Below are 20911 nucleotides of genomic sequence, written 5' to 3'. Positions count from 1 at the left end.
GCTTATCAGTTCTCACAGGACCTTTTTTTCTTCTCCCCCCGCAGAGTGAGGTTAAACATGGTTATTGAACCTTTTGCCACATGACGGACTACTACCCCCTCCCTCATCATGTGACCAGTCAGCTCCAAAGGATTTGACAAGGAGCAATAAACCCACAGCAACAATGTATGTGGTATGCAGCCTGTCGCATGCATTATCTAGTGTGGAATGTGGTTCGTTAGCTTGGACTCATGCCAGAGTTATGGATGCACATCCACATGTCTGTACATGTGGTATACATATGTGTGCATAATAAACACCATGTAGCTCTGATGACACGTTTATCATATGTATCATTCTCTGCTGTGCAGCCCACCTGGGAAAGTTTCCAGGATGCTAGGAGTTCTGAAGAAGTTTTACAGATTGGTGGAATCCAAACAGTTCAACCACAGCTTTTTGTGAAGGTGCTAGAACCCTGCCTGATTTCCACGAGACATCATATTTTGCATTTGTAATGTAAACTTATTTTAAAAGTTTATTCAAAAGATAATAAAGACTTTGTTTGACGTATTGGTCTGCACCTCACACTAGTCAAATGAAAGTTTAATCATCCCAAAGATGATGGAAGAACATTATTATTTGGCTAATAGAAATAATAGTAAGGGCACAGTTAAGAAATTTAAGCTCTGAATGCACCGAAATTGACCAAATGCATGATGCACTAATTTTAAATACTAATAAACACTATCATCTGTAGTTGTTGGGGTAGAAAAAAAGGTGAAAATTGTCTATCAAAAATATGACACTCATTGACTGAACATATTTAGTTTTTTTTATTTACTTTGATTTAATTTAATTAGAATATCATATAGAAGCTAGCTGCGAATGACTTGTATTTTCAGAACAGGTGAAGGTAATACATTAACACAGCAAATGGCATGGCTACCAATGCTCAAGACATCAATATATGTACAGTATTAAAACAGTGCAAAGAAGAAGTTATTTCTTCTCATCATGAATTCTGAAAAAGTCTCATCATTTCAAAAGTCCTCCCTGACCTTGCTCCAATCTTTAGCTGACTAATAAAATTCTAACTCCTGTCAATTCAACTCATTGCAAGACTAACAGAACAGACTAACACAAGTGCATTCATCATTTTAACTGGACCAACACTAACAGTGTCCTGAACACGTCTCTGCTAGCTAGGAATGAGGGGCAATACATTCTTCGCTGACTTGTAGTAGTTGATGGTTTAATGACAGAAAGCTACCTGATAAATGACACTCCAGAACAGTTGTGCAGAGATTTAGGGGGTTGGCACTGGCATTTTCACCACAGTCTGTAACACTGGTCCACTTCAAAGCTCAGAACTGAATCATTCTGCAATCAAACAGATCATCAAAGTCTGGTTTCAGGTCTCGTTTCTGACTCAGGAGGACAACATGGGGGACTGGGAAATGTAGAACTTCTTATGTGTGAATGTGTTTTGGAGAAAGTTTTATTAGTCTGTTTTTGATTCTTACAAAGCCAACATATATACTCACTGGTCACTTTCTTAAATATCTGGTTAGACCTCCTTTTGGTTTCGGATCTGCCTTAATTTTTCTTGGCATAGATTTCACGAGGTGCAGGAAACATTCCTCAGAGACTTTGGTCCATATTAACATGATAGCAACACACAGTTGGTGCAGATTTTGTCAGTTGTGCATAGATGATGCAAATCTGCCATTCCACCAAATCCCGAAGGTCCTGTATTGGACTGAGGTCTAGTGACTGTGGACACTACACTAAACTGTTTTTCATGTTCAAGTAACATGGTGAGTTACCCTGCTGAAAGCAGCCATCAGAAGATTGGTGCACTGTGTTAATAAAGAAATGGACACGGTCAGCAACAATCTTCAGACTGGTCTCTTTTCTCTCTTTTTTGGACCTTTCTCTCTAAACAGTGTGTAAAGATGGTGGTGTGGGAAAATCCCAGTAGAAGTAGCAGTTTCTGAAATAAACCAGTTTGTCTGGTATAAATAACCAAGCCACATTCAAAGTCACGTAAATCACCTTTCTTCTCTATTCTGATGCTCGGCTTGAACTTCAGCAGGTCATCTTGACCACGTCTACATACCTGGATGCATTGGGTTACTGCCACATGATTGGCTGATTAGCTATTTGAACTGGTGTACCTAGTAAAGTGCCTGATGAGTGTTTATTTAAGTTTAGACTTTAGTTGTATATTAGTGTTCTAGCTTGCTTTGGAATATAGATGATGGAATTGCTTTATGTATCTATTTCTGTTTGTTGTCTGTTTGATTCCCTTTGATCTATCAAATTAAACTTAAGCGTCAGGTCCAAATGCCCAGGGAAGGGCATCATGCCCGGCTGTGTTTAAGGGTCACTCTGCCCCATTATACTATCATGCTCCCTCAAACATCAGGTGACCCAAACTCAGGCTTGGATACTGCAACTAAGACAAGACCATGCTCATCTTTCTGTACGTCACTGGCAATGCCTCCCAGAATTACACCTTCAAACATTGTAAAAACATTCAGATCTTTAGTGCTGTGTGCTGAAGTTTTGTGTGGCCCAAACTTCCCAGAACCTTTCTTTCTGTTTTCTTTTTCTCTTTTTTTTTTTTTTTTGTATTTTGTGGTTAGTTTTGCTATTCTTGCTAACTTACTCCTTCTTCTTTTATTTATTCTAAGGAAACCGCTGTAGCTGTTGCCAAATGTGAAATTCATCGTAAAACCACTTCCTATTTGCAAGAACAACTTGTCCTCTAAAGGCTTACTTGTGCCTGTGCTTTGACTATCAAAACCTGTCAGAACAGGCAAGGATGAATCAATATCACAAAAAGTGCTGTAAAGAGATTCAAAATATATATTTAATAAATGAAAGTGTTACAAGTTATTATTCAAAAGGGCACATTGATGTAAACACAGAGTTAATGGATAACTCACTGAATATACTAAAAGTTACACCACAGAACCCAGTTAAACTCATATTGACCTTTGACCCCCACGCCACCTTTCAGTGTGTTTGTGACTTTCTTTCTGTTATATAACAATAATAAACTCTGGTCCATCTTTTTATAGTCTCAGGTAGGAGTTTGGAGGAACTGAAAGAGACTCATTTTACCTAGAGATATTTTAGTTATCTTTGACATTCCTTTTTAAGTAAGGAAAATCATGTTTGTCTAATTAATAAAAATTACTATGTGTTATCTAAATTCTGTTTTCAATAAAAAAAAAAAACTTCTGGCACCTTCTAATCCTTCTTATCATTTATGATAAGATAGTCTGTGTATGTATGTTGTTAAAAGTTGAGTGGAAGGGGAGGGTGGGACTGGGAATAGAGACAGCAGCAAGCCTGCACACATTTCAAGAATGCTACAGTCCCACAGCCTTCACTGGGCCCTGGAGAGGGGGAAGGTGGTGTGTAGAGTGGCAAACCAAAACATGAGGGAGGAGGGACAAGAATTCTTCCATTTGAAGGTCTCACTTGGCTTTTAGAATTCACGTCTCGGGCCGTTTAGTCTAGACTAAGTGGAGATGAAGGCACAAAATAACTGTGCACATGAATATGAACTGATTTTAATTGATTGCAAATAGATTATTGGTTACAATAACGTCCCCAGTTTAGCTAGCTGAAATGTTTCTACTGCATAGATTTCTACAATTTACATTTCATACATTTCATACTTGTTGTTTGATTGTTTCAAAGATCAGTCAGTCATCAGCCTGTCCTCTGTGGCTCCGGAAGAAGCATTCTTGTCTGAGAACCCTGAAGATATTGTAGTGTCTTCAAGGTTTTCTCAGTTTTGACTTGAAATTTCAAAATATAACAACGTTACCATTGTGCAGTTATAATGCAGGTAGAGTAAAAGATGCCAAAAGATGCCTGGATCTTGCATTTTGGCAAATGCAAGATCCAGGGTTTTACAACATAACTCACAAAAGGACTAAAGATCAGGATACATGTTTTCTTCATCCTGAGTATATGTAGATTTTGTAATTCAAACTGTTTTAACAGCTGCAACAGCTGCAAGACTGACTTGCTGGTGCCTTAAAGTGTGGACATAAGTGAGAATCCGTGTACACAGTCTGATGTTTGTTTTCTGTGGAGTCAAGCAACTGAAAGTGAAAGTCATGGTCTTGGATTTAGTGTTATAAACATGAACAGTGTTCTTAAAGTAGAGAGCAAAGAACCAAGGACGAAAGCTGTCCTCACTAAAGTTCATCTAATCATAAAATTGCTCAAGTGCAAGCAACAAAAAACATATTTAAAAAAGAGTGAAGTTTAATGTAGTGAGAGAGGAGGAAAACAGGAGAAAACACAACAGAATTAGACATTTACATTTGCATTTCATGAGGATTTTAAGCCTTTTGATGAAAGCATTTCTTAGGAATACAAGTCTAATCATCACTACATGCGGTCAGAAATGAGAACAGTAACAATAATCATGTCTTTGAAAATGTACCAGAAATTTTGAACTAAATATGATAGAACATGCAGAATGTGAATGATGAAGTCATGTAGGCATCCTGATCTTAAAACCCTGTGTTCTTTCCGCTACATGATATCCAAGGCAAAGTGACCAATTCCTGTAGGTGGCCTACAGGAAAATTCAATATTTGCTCTACTCCAGTGACAGGCCCTCCGTGCTCCTGTAGTTGTGAAAGTGAATTTGTCTGCATGCAGTGTTTGATTAGTGGTGAAAAATTGTGCAACCTGAAGTTGGGTCTTGAAATAGCTGCTTAAAGACTGAGTCGTAGTGAAATCAACTTTAAATAACGACATTTTGCATTGTGAAATAAAGCAGCTTAAGCTTGTTTTGCAATTTCAGATTCAATCTATTAATTTTTGTATTATATCCTCTTTGTAATTCTTGTTGCTTGAAAACAGAGTAATCTTGTGTTTAAGTTATATTCCAATCATTTATAAAATCTATTAATGGGCACATAACACACTTTCATCATTTCCCCTTTTCTATCTTCCTGCTACTGCATGCATCCTTGGTTAGCACTTTATCATATACTGATAAACTTCCCTGTAGTCAGCTCTTTGCACATGTAGTCACTCTTATCTCAGCTCAGATAGTTAAGGGTAACTGCACAGTTCTCGAAGCCACAAACACACTGGAATTTTCTACTCCATAGTTTTTCCAGAGATCTATCAGGGCAAGAGTTAGTGATTAACTGGACTTCTATGTCATTGTGACAAATGGCACTTTTCCCAAGATCAAAGTCATGTCTGGTATAGCTGGTTAAAGGCTGTCTTTACTAAACTAGCTGTGTCACGTTAGACTAAAGTACAGCGGGAAACCACCTGTTGTAGTGGTAAGAATTCAGCCCTGCTGTCATGGCTGATTATTTTAAATATACTGTGCTCTATGTCTAGATTCTGACTTTGATCCTTTATTTGTTCCCAGACAATAAATTTGTTTGGTGACCCTTTATTCTTTTGTGCACTATGATTTGTGGTTAAATATTTGCAGGACCTTACCATTCAATTCACAGTGTGAGGGCCATTGCGTGGGGGCCAACGTGGGGGCCCTTCATGTTTGTCACACGGTGCCAGTGGTGGACCTGCCAATTCTGGTATTCTACACCAAATGCCAATCTACACAATCATTGACCGAAGTGCTCACTACAGGATGTCGGGCCACCCTCACGAAGTCTGTTTCTAATTGTTTGGTCGTAGAAACAGACTGAGAGGAGCAGATACCAGTCCTGCTGATGGGCTAAGGACCTTCTGTGGCCCTGTCCAGCTATCATAGACTAGCTGCTTATCTCCTGGAATTTTCTCCATGCTCTTGAGACTGTGCTGGGAGACACAGCAAACCTTATAGCAAAGGCACATATTGAAGTGCCATCGTCATGCTACTGATTGTGGCACTTTCCTTAGCCAAATGCAAAAAGAGTGAAAACATGAAAAGATAAAGACGGAAAAATGTCCGAGGCCTCCACGTGTAAAATCATTCCTGTTTTGGGGCTTATCTCATTCTTTCTCCTCTAGGACACCTGTTGGTAATTTCGTTAACACCAAAGCAGCTGAAACTGATTAGCCACCCCATCTGCTACTTAAGTGGATCAATATCCCGGAAGGTTAACCGACTTGATGCTATACTCTGATTAAAAATGGTAAATGGTAAATGGCCTGTATTTGTATAGCGCCTTACTTAGTCCCTAAGGACCCCAAAGCGCTTTACACAACATTCAGTCATTCACCCATTCACACACACATGCACACACAGGTGATGGCAAGCTACATTGTAGCCACAGCTGCCCTTGGGTGCACTGACAGAGAAAGAATTCCTTCAATTTTGGGGGGAAGTTTATTAAGGATTGCTTTTAATTTAATTCACTGTCCACAAAGCTGTCTGTGCTCTAGATAGCATACTAGTATACTAAGGTTAATATGGAGCAGTATGATGGTGCAGTGGCTGCTGCTTCACAGCAACAAGGTCCTGAGTCAGAATCCATCCACCAGCTGGGGCCTTTGTATGTGGGGTTTGCATGTTACATGGCTTCCTCCCACAGTCCAAAGACATGCGTGGGGTTAGGTTAACTGGTGACTCTATATTAACCACGAATGTGAATGGTTATCTATAACTCTTTGTTAGGCCAGGGAAAGACTTATAAACTGTACCCTGTCTTTCGTCCTGTGGCAGGTGGGATAGGCTCCAGCCTTAGAGTAAGGTTTTTAGTCAAGTGCTAGCCTTAATCCATGTCTGGGTCCATAGTCTTGTTTAATAAGATGAGTCATTAAATAAAGCTTAAGTTGTTTCCTTGTTAAGCTGACATACAGTACAAAGTTTACACCTGACATCAATTCTATTGATCTCTTAGACCTCATCTCTATGGGAGTATTTAATATTACAACAGACACAGTACAGCCTGTGACAGCTGAACTCTGTTTATTGTCTCAGTTGGTCCTGGTGAAAACACATGAAAGCTGAAATTCCAAACAGGAATTACCATACTTAGCTTGCATACGAGTATGCATGCCAGTCTGTCTGAGCTCTGTGATCATGTTTAAGTAGACTGTTATTGCCAAATATGAGCTGACAGATGAGCCTTTAGGCCCAGAGCCCTGGTTTGAAAAGACTGTGAAAGGCCATCTAAAAGATCTGGTTAACTTAAAGTTGTAAACAGTCTCAGACAGTTCAGGGTGCAGAATTCAAATGACATTTGAAGATCAAATAAAAGGCAAAACTGTGTCAAGGTAATGAGAGCTGGAGTCATTTAGATGAATTCATGATTTGCAGTTTAAATTCCCTTGATCTGCTCTGAATCTCCATTACGTGGGTTTGCTGCCTCTGAGAGCTTCAAAGGGAGAACCTGACACGCAGTGTAGGAGGAATCCAGCAGATTGATGTTGTCTTTTTGTTAACAGGCTGCCTCTTGCACACTTGCCACATGTACAGGAAATGAAACCATGGCAATGACAGCTTGTGTAATGTGTGACGCCAGTTCTCCCATAGCATGTATTAGCTTGTGCCTATTAAGTATCACTCCAGGAAGCTTTCTGCTTACGTGATGTCATTTATGGCACAGATTGACTCATCATCTTTTTTTTCATTACATTTTGTTCCAAACAGCATGTTTTTCTCTGAGTAAATGTTTATGTGATGTTTTTGTTACTATTGTTATATATTTTATTAATGTTTATTTGATCTTGAGTGTGCAGAATGATGTACAAATTTGGATTTCATGGGTACATACGGTTAGGTATGGAAATTGTGAAGAGTGATGTAATCTCACTTATTATTAGAGAAATCCCTGCCTGTCCATCTGTTGTTTGCCTGTCTATACAGTTAAACATCTGATTATCTTCAGTCTGGCTGGATATTTTTCACCAGAATAAGTGCAGTCCTGGAGTTTTTTGATTTAACAGTTTTCATTTTTTGGATAGAACTCATTCTCTTTGTAGTCACTCTTATCTCAGTGTTTCCACTCGAGTGACTGCTGCCTCGCTGTGAGGGAAGGGCTATAAACACAGGCACGCTCGTTTGGCTATATTTGTAAGGACATTCATTAACATGAATACATTTCCATTTGTGATGCTTTGCCAGTCTTTTGCTGTAATTGTGTCTATTGTTGGTGGGTTTTCTGCCATTAATTTTGTCCTCAGCAGTTGAGATGGAAGCTCATTCAGGTAAAAATTAGATGTCTGACTTGGTCATTGCATAATATTCAGCATTTAAAAACACTTTAAACCCTTTTACCTGCTTAATAAATGAAGAAATAACAGCTAACAGCTGTCTATTGAAACTTTTTGATTGATGTTCAACTACATTTTGGTCCATAAAAATAAATAGCTGTGTATTAAAAATGGTCCAATATTTCTGGATTTGACTGAACAAGCAGGATTTTGTTCCACACAACAAGTCTGGAGACTTGGTCTCAAAATGCAAAGAAAATATACGACTGTTTAAGGTGTTTTTCAGTGAGAAAGATGAAGCAGATATTAACTAAAATGCTGTAAAACTCTACTGTATAACATTAACTGTAGAACTGCATATTCTTGACTTTCTGGAGCACGGCCATAAGTAGCGTTACTGCTCCCTCAGTGGGTTCTGGCTCAGTGCTGTGGATCAGACGTTCATTAACACACTCGACTGACCATCTTTTGTTGCCAGTGGTAACTGAGGATAAAGATCTCTGCCACAGCTTGAGAGTCGACTGAGCACAAGGTTTGAGTGTGTCTGTGTGTGTGAGCTTATGATGGTATGTGTACGTCATTGTCTCTTGTTTGCAGATACCTTGAAGCTGTGAAGCAACTAAAAAAGGCTGACATGAGGTTTGGGATAGTCGTGCTATCATTTCCTTTGGTGTTTTTTTTTTTCTTCCAAGCAAAAAGAGCAGCTCGAGCAGTGTAATTAAGAAGAAAAGATTGATTGATGGCTTTTAAACTGTGTAATCATTTACTGAATGCTTAATAATCGTATGGTATGTTCAACCTCACTAAGATCCAGTAAAACAAGCCAGGCTTAAATACCGTGGTTGGTTTCTATTATGGGAATAGAACCACACCTTTAGAAACTGGAAGACTGTTACCGTACTGTGACAGCACTGTCGTTTTTAAACATGGGGGTACATTGTGTTTCTCCCTGTTCACAAACAGAGATGGACACCATGATGTTTGTTGGCAGTTACCTACACAATGACTCACTTATCTCCAGCTCATTCATAAAGTCATTCGTAAAATTCTCTCAGTACCAATCCTGTATCCCGTTCACCACTTCAGGTTGTAATCCGTTTATTAGTCTTTTAACATTGAGACCAGAGTGAGTGTTTGAGCCATTGTTATTCTTCATTTGGGTCTGGTGGACCTTTCACCCCCAGCCAGCAACTCTACTTATCCTCACATGAGAAAACTGTCACATGAGGCATGTTATGGCCTTCTAGCTGCCTTGACTTCTTGTTTGCTTTGCACACGATTCACTTTGTGTCTAAATTCTGTTTGATCAGCTGGTAGATTTTCTTAAAGATAACAATGAAAAAAAAGAGAAAAGTACTGGAACAAGTTTCTGTCCTTGTGTCAAATTGCAGGCTATAAAGATATAATCTAAAATAGATATTTTTAATGTTCATTATAAAGACCTTTAAAGTTCTATCTGTGGATCCGCACTGACATTGAAGAGGGCAGCTGGCAGTGTAGGTTTAGCAATCCTCTTTATAATCCTGCTGAGTGAAGTAACTCGAGACATGCTCTAAGGTTTATCCAAATCCATGCACAGGTGACAACAGTGTCATATTAGCATGACAAATCTGGCTTTAATTTAAGTATGAACTTTGACACTATGAAGCAAGTTGGGTTCCTGATGGTGTGGAAATGCACATTTAGGACCCTTTCAGAAAATGAAAACAAGCCTAAATGAAGAAAGTAATCAGAATTTGCAGTCACCAAAAGTATTGTATTTTGAGGGAAAACATTATGCATATATGTTCAGTATCAACATTAACATAATATACCTGCTGATACAGCAAGGTGACTGCAGTGGATTTTTCTAACAGGGCATGCAGGCTTCACAGAGTTCATAAAAGCATGTAAACAAACAGATTAGACTTACTTTTTCTGTAGAATACCATAGAAAAATATTTTAAAAGGGTTTAAAAGTAAGGGCAGATCGAGAATCCAACCTATGTAATAATTTAATGCCATGTAATGAACATCAAGTGGCTTACAAAGATAACCTCCCAGTCATAAATATGCCGCCTTTTAAATTGCTGACTGACTCATGTTCTTCTAAAGCAAATGTTTATATTTACAAACAGTAATCTGCTGATTAAGCGTAATTTGACTTATATTATTCACACAAGAAAACGTGATTCTGTTAACCTGTGTAGAGAAAGACTTCTGTAACTACCAGGATTGACGTGACAAAAAAGGGAAGGGTGTACAGCTATTTGATCATATTTCAGGAAGGAATTGTTCCCGTTTCTTCATATTGCTCTCCGAGTTGCGGTGCCTTTTTTTTCACTTTACATGATTTTTACAGAAAGATGTTATTAATATTGTAAAAAGACATAGATTTCATTGTACACCTGAAAAATCTACATCACTGTATATTGTTATTATATTATTTATATTGTTATTTATATGAATTTGTAAGATAGACAAATCTAAATAAGTAGTCTGGAGTTTATTGACCTTCTTTTATAATCCTTTATGCACTGTTGCTGTTTGTTAAATGGATTTCACTGCCTAAAGATGTATTTCTCCTAAATATGCACCAGTATATCTGCCCAACATCACTATTGACCAGCATCAGCCCTGTATGTGTATTAAAAATATAACAGACTTTATTTTTACAGTGCTCTGTGAGGTTTTTACATGTTTTTTAATTGTTTATTTGAACATAATTTTTTAAGTGTTACTTTTGAAGCAAATTTTGTACTTTGAGGTGAGTTGTTGATGCCAGAGGTTAAAGGAGAAGCTCAAGATAACCTGCCGAAGTTTACAATGAGTATCAGAATGGAAAGGAAAGATGATTTGAGTGATTTTAAACATGGCATGGTAGTTGGTACTAGACGGAGTGGTCTGAGTATTTCAGAAACTTGTGTTTTACTGTAATTTCCTGCACAAAATCTTTGGTTTACAGGGAATGAGCTGATCTGGAGCTATTTGTTTTCCAAAAAAGAGAAAATATTCAGTGACCACCTTTTTTTCTGTGTTATAATTTCCTTGTTGATGCTTAAGATCAGATGAGAATGTTTGGCCTTCTTCAAGATCACAGAAATGCAACAATAAATCAAATAACCACTCATTGCCACCAAGGTATGCAGAAGAGCATCTCTGAAAAGACAGTAAGTCAAACCCTGAAGCAGATGGGCTACAGAAGCAGAAGACCACACTGGGTGCTATTGCTGTTGGCTAACAACAGGAAACTGAAACTGGACAACGGAAGACTGGAAGTACAGTGGGGCAAAAAAGTATTTAGTCAGCCACCGATTGTGCAAGTTCCCCCACCTAAAATGATGACAGAGGTCAGTAATTTGCACCAGAGGTACACTTCAACTGTGAGAGACAGAATGTGAAAAAAAAATCCATGAATTCACATGGTAGGATTTGTAAAGAATTTATTCGTAAATCAGGGTGGAAAATAAGTATTTGGTCAATAACAAAAAACACTCAATACTTTGTAACATAACCTTTGTTGCAATACAGAGGTCAAACGTTTACTATAGGTCTTTACCAGGTTTGCCCACAGTAGCTGGTATTTTGGCCCATTCCTCCATGCAGATCTTCTCGAGAGCAGTGATGTTTTGGGGCTGTCGCCGAGCAACACGGACTTTCAACTCCCGCCCCAGATTTTCTATGGGTTGAGGTCTGGAGACTGGCTAGGCCACTCCAGGACTTTCAAATGCTTCTTACGGAGCCACTCCTTTGTTGCCCGGGCGGTGTGTTTTGGATCCTTGTCATGTTGGAAGACCCAGCCTCGTTTCATCTTCAAAGTTCTCACTGATGGAAGGAGGTTTTGGCTCAAAATCTCACGATACATGGCCCCATTCATTCTGTCCTTAACACGGATCAGTCGTCCTGTCCCCTTGGCAGAAAAACAGCCCATAGCATGATGTTTCCACCCCCATGCTTCACAGTAGGTATGGTGTTCTTGGGATGCAACTCAGTATTCTTCTTCCTCCAAACACGACGAGTTGAGTTTATACCAAAAAGTTCTACTTTGGTTTCATCTGACCACATGACATTCTCCCAATCCTCTGCTGTATCATCCATGTGCTCTCTGGCAAACTTCAGACGGGCCTGGACATGCACTGGCTTCAGCAGCGGAACACGTCTGGCACTGCGGGATTGATTCCCTGCCGTTGTAGTGTGTTACTGATGGTGACCTTTGTTACTTTGGTCCCAGCTCTCTGCAGGTCATTCACCAGGTCCCCCCGTGTGGTTCTGGGATCTTTGCTCACCGTTCTCATGATCATTTTGACCCCACGGGATGAGATCTTGCGTGGAGCCCCAGATCGAGGGAGATTATCAGTGGTCTTGTATGTCTTCCATTTTCTGATGATTGCTCCCACAGTTGATTTTTTCCACACCAAGCTGCTTGCCTATTGTAGATTCACTCTTCCCAGTCTGGTGCAGGTCTACAATACTTTTCCTGGTGTCCTTCGAAAGCTCTTTGGTCTTGACCATGGCGGAGTTTGGAGTCTGACTGTTTGAGGCTGTGGACAGGTGTCTTTTATACAGATGATGAGTTCAAACAGGTGCCATTCATACAGGTAACGGGTGGGGGACAGAAAAGCTTCTTACAGAAGACGTTACAGGTCTGTGAGAGCCAGAGATTTTCCATGTTTGAGGTGACCAAATACTTATTTTCCACCCTGATTTACAAATAAATTCTTTACAAATCCTACCATGTGAATTCATGGATTTTTTTTTCACATTCTGTCTCTCACAGTTGAAGTGTACCTCTGGTGCAAATTACTGACCTCTGTCATCATTTTAAGTGGGGGAACTTGCACAATCGGTGGCTGACTAAATACTTTTTTGCCCCACTGTATGTTGCCTGGTGTGATGGGTCTTGTTTTCTGCTGTGACAGTCCAGTGATAGGGTCAGAATTTTGAATAAACACAAAAGCATGGATCCATTCTGCCTTTTATCAACAGTGTGGGTGTGTAATGGTTTGGGAATATTTTGTTGTACTTAGTGAGCATTGTTTAAACTTTGATTTCCACAGCTGACTTGAGTATTGTTGCTGATTTCCTGTTCCCACAGTGTACACATCTTCACCTTTAGCATGTGCTGGAATGGGAGAATCACATCATGGATGTGCAGCTGACAACACTGCAGCAAATCTCTGAGGAATGTGTCCAGCTCTTTGTTGAATCTATTGGCGTATTGGCTTCCCTTCATTGGCTTCCTGTTAAATCCAGAATTGAATTCAAAACCCTGCTCCTCACATACAAGGTCTTAAATAATCAGGCCCCATCATATCTTAATGACCTTGTAGTACCATATCACCCTATTAGAGCACTTCGCTCTCGCACTGCAGGCCTACTTGTTGTTCCTAGAGTATTTACAAGTAGAATGGGAGGCAGAGCCTTCAGTTTTCAGGCCCCTCTTCTGTGGAACCAGCTTCCAGTTTGGATTCGGGAGACAGACACTATCTCTACTTTTAAGATTAGGCTTAAAACTTTCCTTTTTGCTAAAGCATATAGTTAGGGCTGGACCAGGTGACCCTGAATCCTCCCTTAGTTATGCTGCAATAGACGTAGGCTGCCGGGGGATTCCCATGATGCATTGAGTTTTTCCTTTCCAGTCACCTTTCTCACTCACTATGTGTTAATAGACCTCTCATTGAATCATATCTGTTATTAACCTCTGTCTCTCTTCCACAGCATGTCTTATCCTGTCTTCCTTCTCTCACCCCAACTGCTCCCAGCAGATTGCTGCCCCTCCCTGAGCCTGGTTCTGTCGGAGGTTTCTTCCTGTTAAAAGGGAGTTTTTCCTTCCCACTGTCGCCAAAGTGCTTTTTCATAGGGGGTCATTTGATTGTTGGGGTTTTCTCTGTATGTATTATTGTAGGGTCTACCTTACAATACAAAGCACCTTGAGGCAACTGTTGTTGTGATTTGGCGCTATATAAATAAAATTGAATTGAATTGAATTGAATCTATGCTACAAAGGTATCAAGTACCAGGTTGCTTTTCTAAACATGAAGTATATTTTCAAAAAAAGAATCAGGAGAATCAAGATTTTTTAAAGTGTTGTTTCCCACATGTTAAACGTCAGTAGAGTGCCCACTTTAATATTTTCTCATAATGGAAAGTCTTTAGTTTGGTTCACATGAGGATGCTGCCTGTGTAGAATAAACAGGAGTCAGGAAGCATGATGTACACTGACTCATTGTTAATTATTGCACAATTGCCTACTCTGTTTTTACAAGGGTGCAAATGGACAGCATACTGATTTTGCAATGAGGATCTGGCAGGGTAAAGACTCCACACACGGATACACACCATGTCGAAACAGAAATTAGCCTGTTTTCTCTAAATAAATCAGAATCTACAACCTGAAATCGAAAGACCTGCTGGAGCAGCAGATAGGTTTTAGTTTCAGCTCAACAGCTGTAAGGCTGATTTAGTCTTTGCTGTGGCTTTCAAAACAGGAAATTCAATTTTTCACCTCGCTATTTCAAAGTAGCTGACACATAGCTACGTCAAAGGATGTTGTGGTTTTTTTAATCCTGCCGCAAGAACATAAAAAGTCAGTAGAGATCAATGAAATAGCTGAATTTATGATTTTATTGTTTGTCTTTGCTATTGCTGACACCTACTCCATACAGCACAGATGCTATAAAACAAAGAAGGACATGCAAATACTTTCACAGCGCTTTGTAATCATATAAAGGAGCCAAAGCTGATGGAGATGGGCAGTTTGATCCTGTAGTTTTAAGATCAGTTCTGCATCTAAAAACCGAATATAATCAGCTCACAAGGACAGACTCTTAAGGTTGTTACTTAATGGGTGGGTCATACCAATCATAGCTTCAGGGACCAAAAAAGAGGGAAACTGTCTCCTCTAGCATACAAGGAGGACTCATTGTGATTTAAATAAATGACTGAGGGCCATGGTGTTTCCCCCCTCTTCTGCTTATCCTCTTCACACTAAGCCAAAACACCAATTACACCTGCTGACCTCTTTTTCATGGAAAGGTTTGACAAAAATTTTCTCAGGTTAGAGGCCCAGGAAACTCCCAGTAACATTAGAAGTGTTATGTAATGCGGGCCCTCCTCCTGGGTCAGCAACGTTGTGCTGCACAGGAGAAAGAGGGCCTGTAAACACTGTGTTTGCACATGTAAGGGTATTTAACAAACAAGGACAGGAAAGTTGACCAGATATCTTTAAAAAGTACCCTAACCTTTGCTCATACATACTACACCAAGATAACCGTAAGCATTCTATAACTGAATAAACCATCATTCGACTAAAGAAAGACTAGAAGAGAAAAACAGGCTGATGAGTTGAAGTAAGATGATAAAGTGATTCAAAAGATGACACGTCTTCTAAAAATGATCTGTCTTAGTAATCGTCTATAGAATTCTGAACTTTGTGTGTCTATAACAGTTATTTTCAGTGCTGATTACAGGTCTTATAGTCTGATCCATCTCAGCTTTTCTTTTTCATTTTCAGGTAGAGTAACATCAACAACCAAATTATACTATGAGAAAGTAATTTCCAAAGCGAGAAAATACACCGGTCACAAAAACTACACTGTGAAAGGTAAACATTTTTCATTGATTTTGTTCAGATTTATAGTCTGAGTTTAAGTTTTAAGCAATCCAAGGTTTTACAGACATGATATAAAGCCAAGAAGTTGCCATAAATTGCCTCAACTGTTTGTTAAATTTCAGCAGGCGACCATATGCCGCATGGCTGAGAGCGGCTGGCCCGGGTTCGAGTCCGACCTGCAGGCCTCTGCTGCCTGTCTTCCCCTCTCTTTCCCGTATCCATCTAAAAAAGCTGAAAAAAAGGCCAAAAAATATATATATTTTTAAAAAGCACAAGTTTATGCTTCTTCAATCTTACATCTTGCCTTCTTTTCTTCTTGCTTATGTGTAAACCTAATGGAGGAAAACCTGTGTAAAGTTTCACGTAGAAATCATAAAAGCTAGGTATGGATGAGTTAGATTTCTCATGTTGACTCCCATCAGCTCTTCAAATGTGACTCATGCCTCATCTGCAAAAAGTCTATTAAACTAGTATATAGATAACGTGATGAAAGACTGAAAGTTTAATTTGGTCCCCAGCACAGCGGGTGGAGAATAAGACAAAATGTGAGTATTAGCATCCTGCAAAAAATATCAATTTCATAAAATGGCACAATACAGAGACAAGATGCGATGCAAAAAGTTTTTTAATGCGGCAATTACACTACAAGGAGAGCAGTCAAAAATAAGAAGACTGTTTTTTTTTTTTTTTTAAAACAAGCATACATACGACTCCAAAGCAGAACAGATAAATAATTTATATTTAAATGATCGGTTCCATTTCCCCCTTAAAATTTTACTTTTTTTACAGAAATAATGGATTCACCTACCAGTGAACTATTAAATCATATGCAAAATTAGGTCATGCTAATATAAACTATTTAGAACTCCATCTATCACAGATGGATACAGACCGGCTGTAATAAAAGGAGACTGAATATTATCCTGTTCAGATGTTCTGTTAATGAGAAATAGGGTGCTTCTGTAATTTATTAGGCTACACATTAACTCTTACATGTGTATATACATTATGGAAATACATCTGTATTATTGGGTAGAGGGGTTGATTCAGACACTGATAAGCTGGGGGAATAGTTCATTAGCAAACATGTCATCCCAGGCACTCTCTGCACACAGGGGGGACGACATGTCGCTGAAAGGGGAAGGGGAACCTTCATATCCGGAGTCGCTGTAGGTGTCCGCCAGGCAGGCTTCTTTCTCCAGACTGTTGAGGGCAGGAGAGGAGGGTCCAGAGAAAAGCTCAACTGCCTGACTCTGACTATTACATGCAGGGATGACCACTTCCTGTGGTTCATCTTTGACGCAGATGGTCTCCTCCTCCACCATGACCTCAGTAACGGGGAAGGCTACCTCGTCATTCTTCTCATTTGTGCCGCTCTCCAAGTCGGTGTGCTGCCCACTACTCACTTCCTCCACGGGCTTTGTATAGATGTGGTCAAAGTGAATCAGTTCATTAAGGGTCTCCAGCTTAACTGATGTGGGCCCCATAGTTGGAGATGGGGTGGTAGGTACTGGCTCACCCCCTCCGAGCAACAGGACCTGCGGCTCCTGGCAGTCTGGTTCACAAGACTTGAGAAATAACTCTGGGTCAAGGATGTCCAGAATGCCCAGCAGCAAATCAGACTAGGGAGAGAAAGAATAGGGGGTATAAGTATTCATTCTGAATTGTTGTGGAGCTTTGGTGGAAATCTTAAGACCTACACTTTAGCAGGCACTCACCTCATTGTCTGAAGAGTCAGGACTATCTGTATCCATTGGGAAGTCTTCAGATTTAGGGACTGCTGGGCCTGCACCTGCTGCGGAGGCACACATAGCCTGAGTGCTGCGGACTCAGAAGACCCGATCCCCAAATCTGCATCGTTCCCGGTGGACAACATAACCTGAACCTTTGAGGGAAAAAAAAGATTTAAAAAGAATTAATACAATTTTCCAATCCCTGCAATCCAGCCCACACCACTTCCCCTCTCAGCTCTCCATTCTTTTTTTACCTTCTCTTTTGAGTCAAGAGTGTCCAATCCAAGTCTTTGTCTCAGTTCCTCATTTTCTGTGAGCAGGCCATTTGTTTTTTCCCGGAGTAGCCTGTTTTCAATGTGAAGTTTCTGATTCTGCAGGAGGAAACAGATGTCTGTCAATGAAACCTGCAACAGTTTCAGGAACTAAAGTGTGAAGTATCACATGAAATGGCACAAACGGTAAAAAAAAAAAATTGCTTTGCATTTCTTCATACTAAGACATGCAATTACAAATTAATGCTATGGCTATAATGTGTAACAGTGTATACCTCCAGCTCCAACTCTAGGACTTGTTGCTCCAGCTCCCCCATTTTTGCCTTTTTTCTGTCTCTGGCTGTCTGAGCTGCCACTCTGTTCTTGAGTTTCCTGGAAAAAAGAAGGAAGGAGTGGGGGGGGAAATTAGTTTCCACGATGCTGACTAAGCCCTCTGACATGACTTTGAGTTCACAGTACTGCGCAATCACCGGCCATGTTCCTGCCACGCAGGCAAAGCATGATATCAATGTCCTGCTCTGTAACAGCAGAGCCGGGCGGGTCCACCAACATTTAAATCCCTCACATACTTTTGACCAGCTAGCTTAAAGTGCAGCGCAGATACGATAACGTTTATGATATTTAACAGCTTCACATGACAGTTGTTATAGTGCTTAGATAACCTATTTACACCGCTATAGTCACACAGCATTTGAGCTTGCATTTATATTTTCTTGGCATTTGAACTAAACCGTAAACATAGCACCTATTGTCTTGCTAGGGGATCGATATCTTTGGGTGTGTCTCTGTATTAATTTCTTGAACAATGGCCCCATTTACGCTTTAGAAATAAGTAATTACACACAGATATAATTATAGATAAGGGTTTATTTTTGAACAAACCTGCGAAGCGCTTTCTCTTCAGGACTCAAATGTGTGAGTCTCTGTCTTTTTCGCACCGGCGGCCCTGCAGAAGTGTTGGAGTCTGAATCCGATGACACTTGGCTGGCCGTTGACGGTAAAACGACAGAGATGGGCCGGCTGAGGGCCGTCTGTGAGCCGGATTGCTTCCCTGATATGAGAAGGACTTTGTGGGCTCCTCCAGCCCCAGCTGTTACAACCACCATGTTGATGTATCCTGTTGTGTTGCTGTCTGAACTCAGAAATTACCGGGTGTCCGTATTAAAGTCAGTAGAAACCTTTAGGTTTCCCTGTTGACCCGATCCCCGACAATTCTCAAATGCCTAAAGAAAATGGGCTGTGTCCGCGATCTTTTCTACCATCGTGGTGAAACCCGATAGGCTTTCAGCTGCTCTGACGCAATCAGCTTGAAGCTTGTGATTGGTCGCAATGCTGATGTAAGTTTGCACATAAAGTGTTTCACTCTGTTTGCAAAGTAAAATCGAGTTCCCTGTAATTTCCAGTCAAGCCTTATTGTCACATAAAGTCTAAATTTTTCAGTCCGTTATTTTTGCCTGCTTGCATGGGACTTTTTATCAAGTCCACATTAATATATTTATTAACTAGCCTCACTCGTGGATCTCCAAGGCTTATTTTGGCATAGATGGACCCAGCCTTTTTTCCATTGTGTGTGCAGCATTTACAAGCTTTCTGTTCAGCAAAGTCTAAAAGTTACCAGCTACTATATTAGTCTGAAAGGCAAAATGCCTTTATGCTAACTTCACCTTTTTTTTTTCTTTTTTTTTTTTACCTCAATTCGTTTCTTTTTTTTAATTAAACATTTATTTTACCTTCCAGCTATCTGGGTAAATTGTGCTGGATAGAAAAGTTTCCTCATCCTTTTCTTTTCTAAAGGATTCTAATGAAGCAACAGGCTTTACAAGGCCTTCCCTGAAATACATTTCCTTTTTCCTGGACTGGTGGACTGATTAGCTTATTATTTTGTCTGTGAAATAGTTCCTGTCAACAGACATTTGTATATCTTTTCGAAATTAATTTAAACAGTATTTTTTTTTAGCTATATTTTATTACCTGCATGTGATGTCTTGCAGAATTTAAAACTGAATTAGTCAGGCAACATAAATCTTGATCCAGTGCCAAAAAGCCAACGCTTTTTGAAAACAAAACAAAACAAGAGGTGTTAACGGGTGAGGCAGCAGTGAAAGATAATAATTTATAGGACCAGGCGTAGCTTATAACCTGGTAGACTTTGTCTACCTGCGTTCAACCACAGTAAAATTTCTGAGATGGCTTAGTGCCAACAAATACTCATGCACGGTTTCAAATGAAGCTGCCACCCAAAAGTAAACAGGCCACAGTCAGAAAGAGAAAAGACATCAATCGACTTCACAAGTACGCACTCTTCCTCAAACTTCTATTTGTCCTCAAACAGGAATTCACATTTTTGCAGTAACTGGCCACCATTATTGTTTACAGCTTGTAGCCCTTTGCCCCTACAGTTTGTCACCTCAGCAGGAGTAACTGCAACAGCTAGAGCAAACAGTGGCCTGTTTGCGAAGCTTTACAGGCGCTACAGAATCAGCATGTGAGAAAGTGAGAGCCTCGGTTTATGATCAATTGAAGAAAGGAAACAGGATTTAAAAACAGGATGTGCTGTATTTCCAGATATAAACATAATAGGTCAAAGCAAACAGGAAAAAATGTGTGAGCGTTCCTCTAAATTCCCCAAATGTAAGTTTCTTTATGTCAAGAAAGTAGGCAGCATTACAGCAGTTCATATTATACACTAGCCTTTAGCTCTAGAATGAAACTGTTATTTCTGACTTGGGGATGTCCCATCACACTTATATACAAGTGTCGCATTGGCCATCAGTGAAACGACATTCTATATTTGCAGCATGTAGCTGTCAAGTTAATGCTGGAGGGGAAGGGAGGTTTAATAACTGCTAAGGGAGTTTCCTTACTGTGTGTCGTACTTTACTCTCACTACATTCTGTTCTCGGTGGATATCTGTCATCAGTAAGTGTAAGAAAATGTCCGGCGTGTCAGTTAACATTCAAATGCCACTTGGAATTGTTCTGCTGAGCATTTTAAATGCAAATGATGCCTTCAGTCTGCAGTATTTCCCTGCATTTCACAGTAGAATGTCCCAGTGAATCCCACCACAGATTTAGACTATACAACAGAGTGTGGTAAGCACCTCATGAAAATCCTCTTAATACATGATTTGCTTACATGGGTGTAACAACACAATGCAAGCACAAACAATTAAAACTCAA

At 39.8% G+C, this 20911-nt stretch overlaps 1 protein-coding gene across 1 annotated transcript; it reads right to left on the bottom strand.

Annotated features, from left to right (window-relative positions):
• Positions 1-16334: 16334 nt before the first annotated feature.
• Positions 16335-18971, bottom strand: xbp1 (X-box binding protein 1). The gene is given in 6 exon segments (XM_040050811.1): positions 16335-17349; positions 17446-17553; positions 17556-17612; positions 17715-17831; positions 18008-18104; positions 18615-18971. Coding segments are annotated over 6 exon segments (1179 nt in total). The 5' UTR covers positions 18839-18971; the 3' UTR covers positions 16335-16773.
• Positions 18972-20911: the final 1940 nt, after the last annotated feature.

Source organism: Simochromis diagramma, unplaced genomic scaffold, assembly GCF_900408965.1.
Source record: "Simochromis diagramma unplaced genomic scaffold, fSimDia1.1 OVJJ01000131.1, whole genome shotgun sequence".
Classification (NCBI taxonomy): domain Eukaryota; kingdom Metazoa; phylum Chordata; class Actinopteri; order Cichliformes; family Cichlidae; genus Simochromis; species Simochromis diagramma.
The sequence above is the reverse complement of the archived record's forward strand: the minus strand, read 5'-3'. Positions and strand labels throughout refer to the sequence as shown.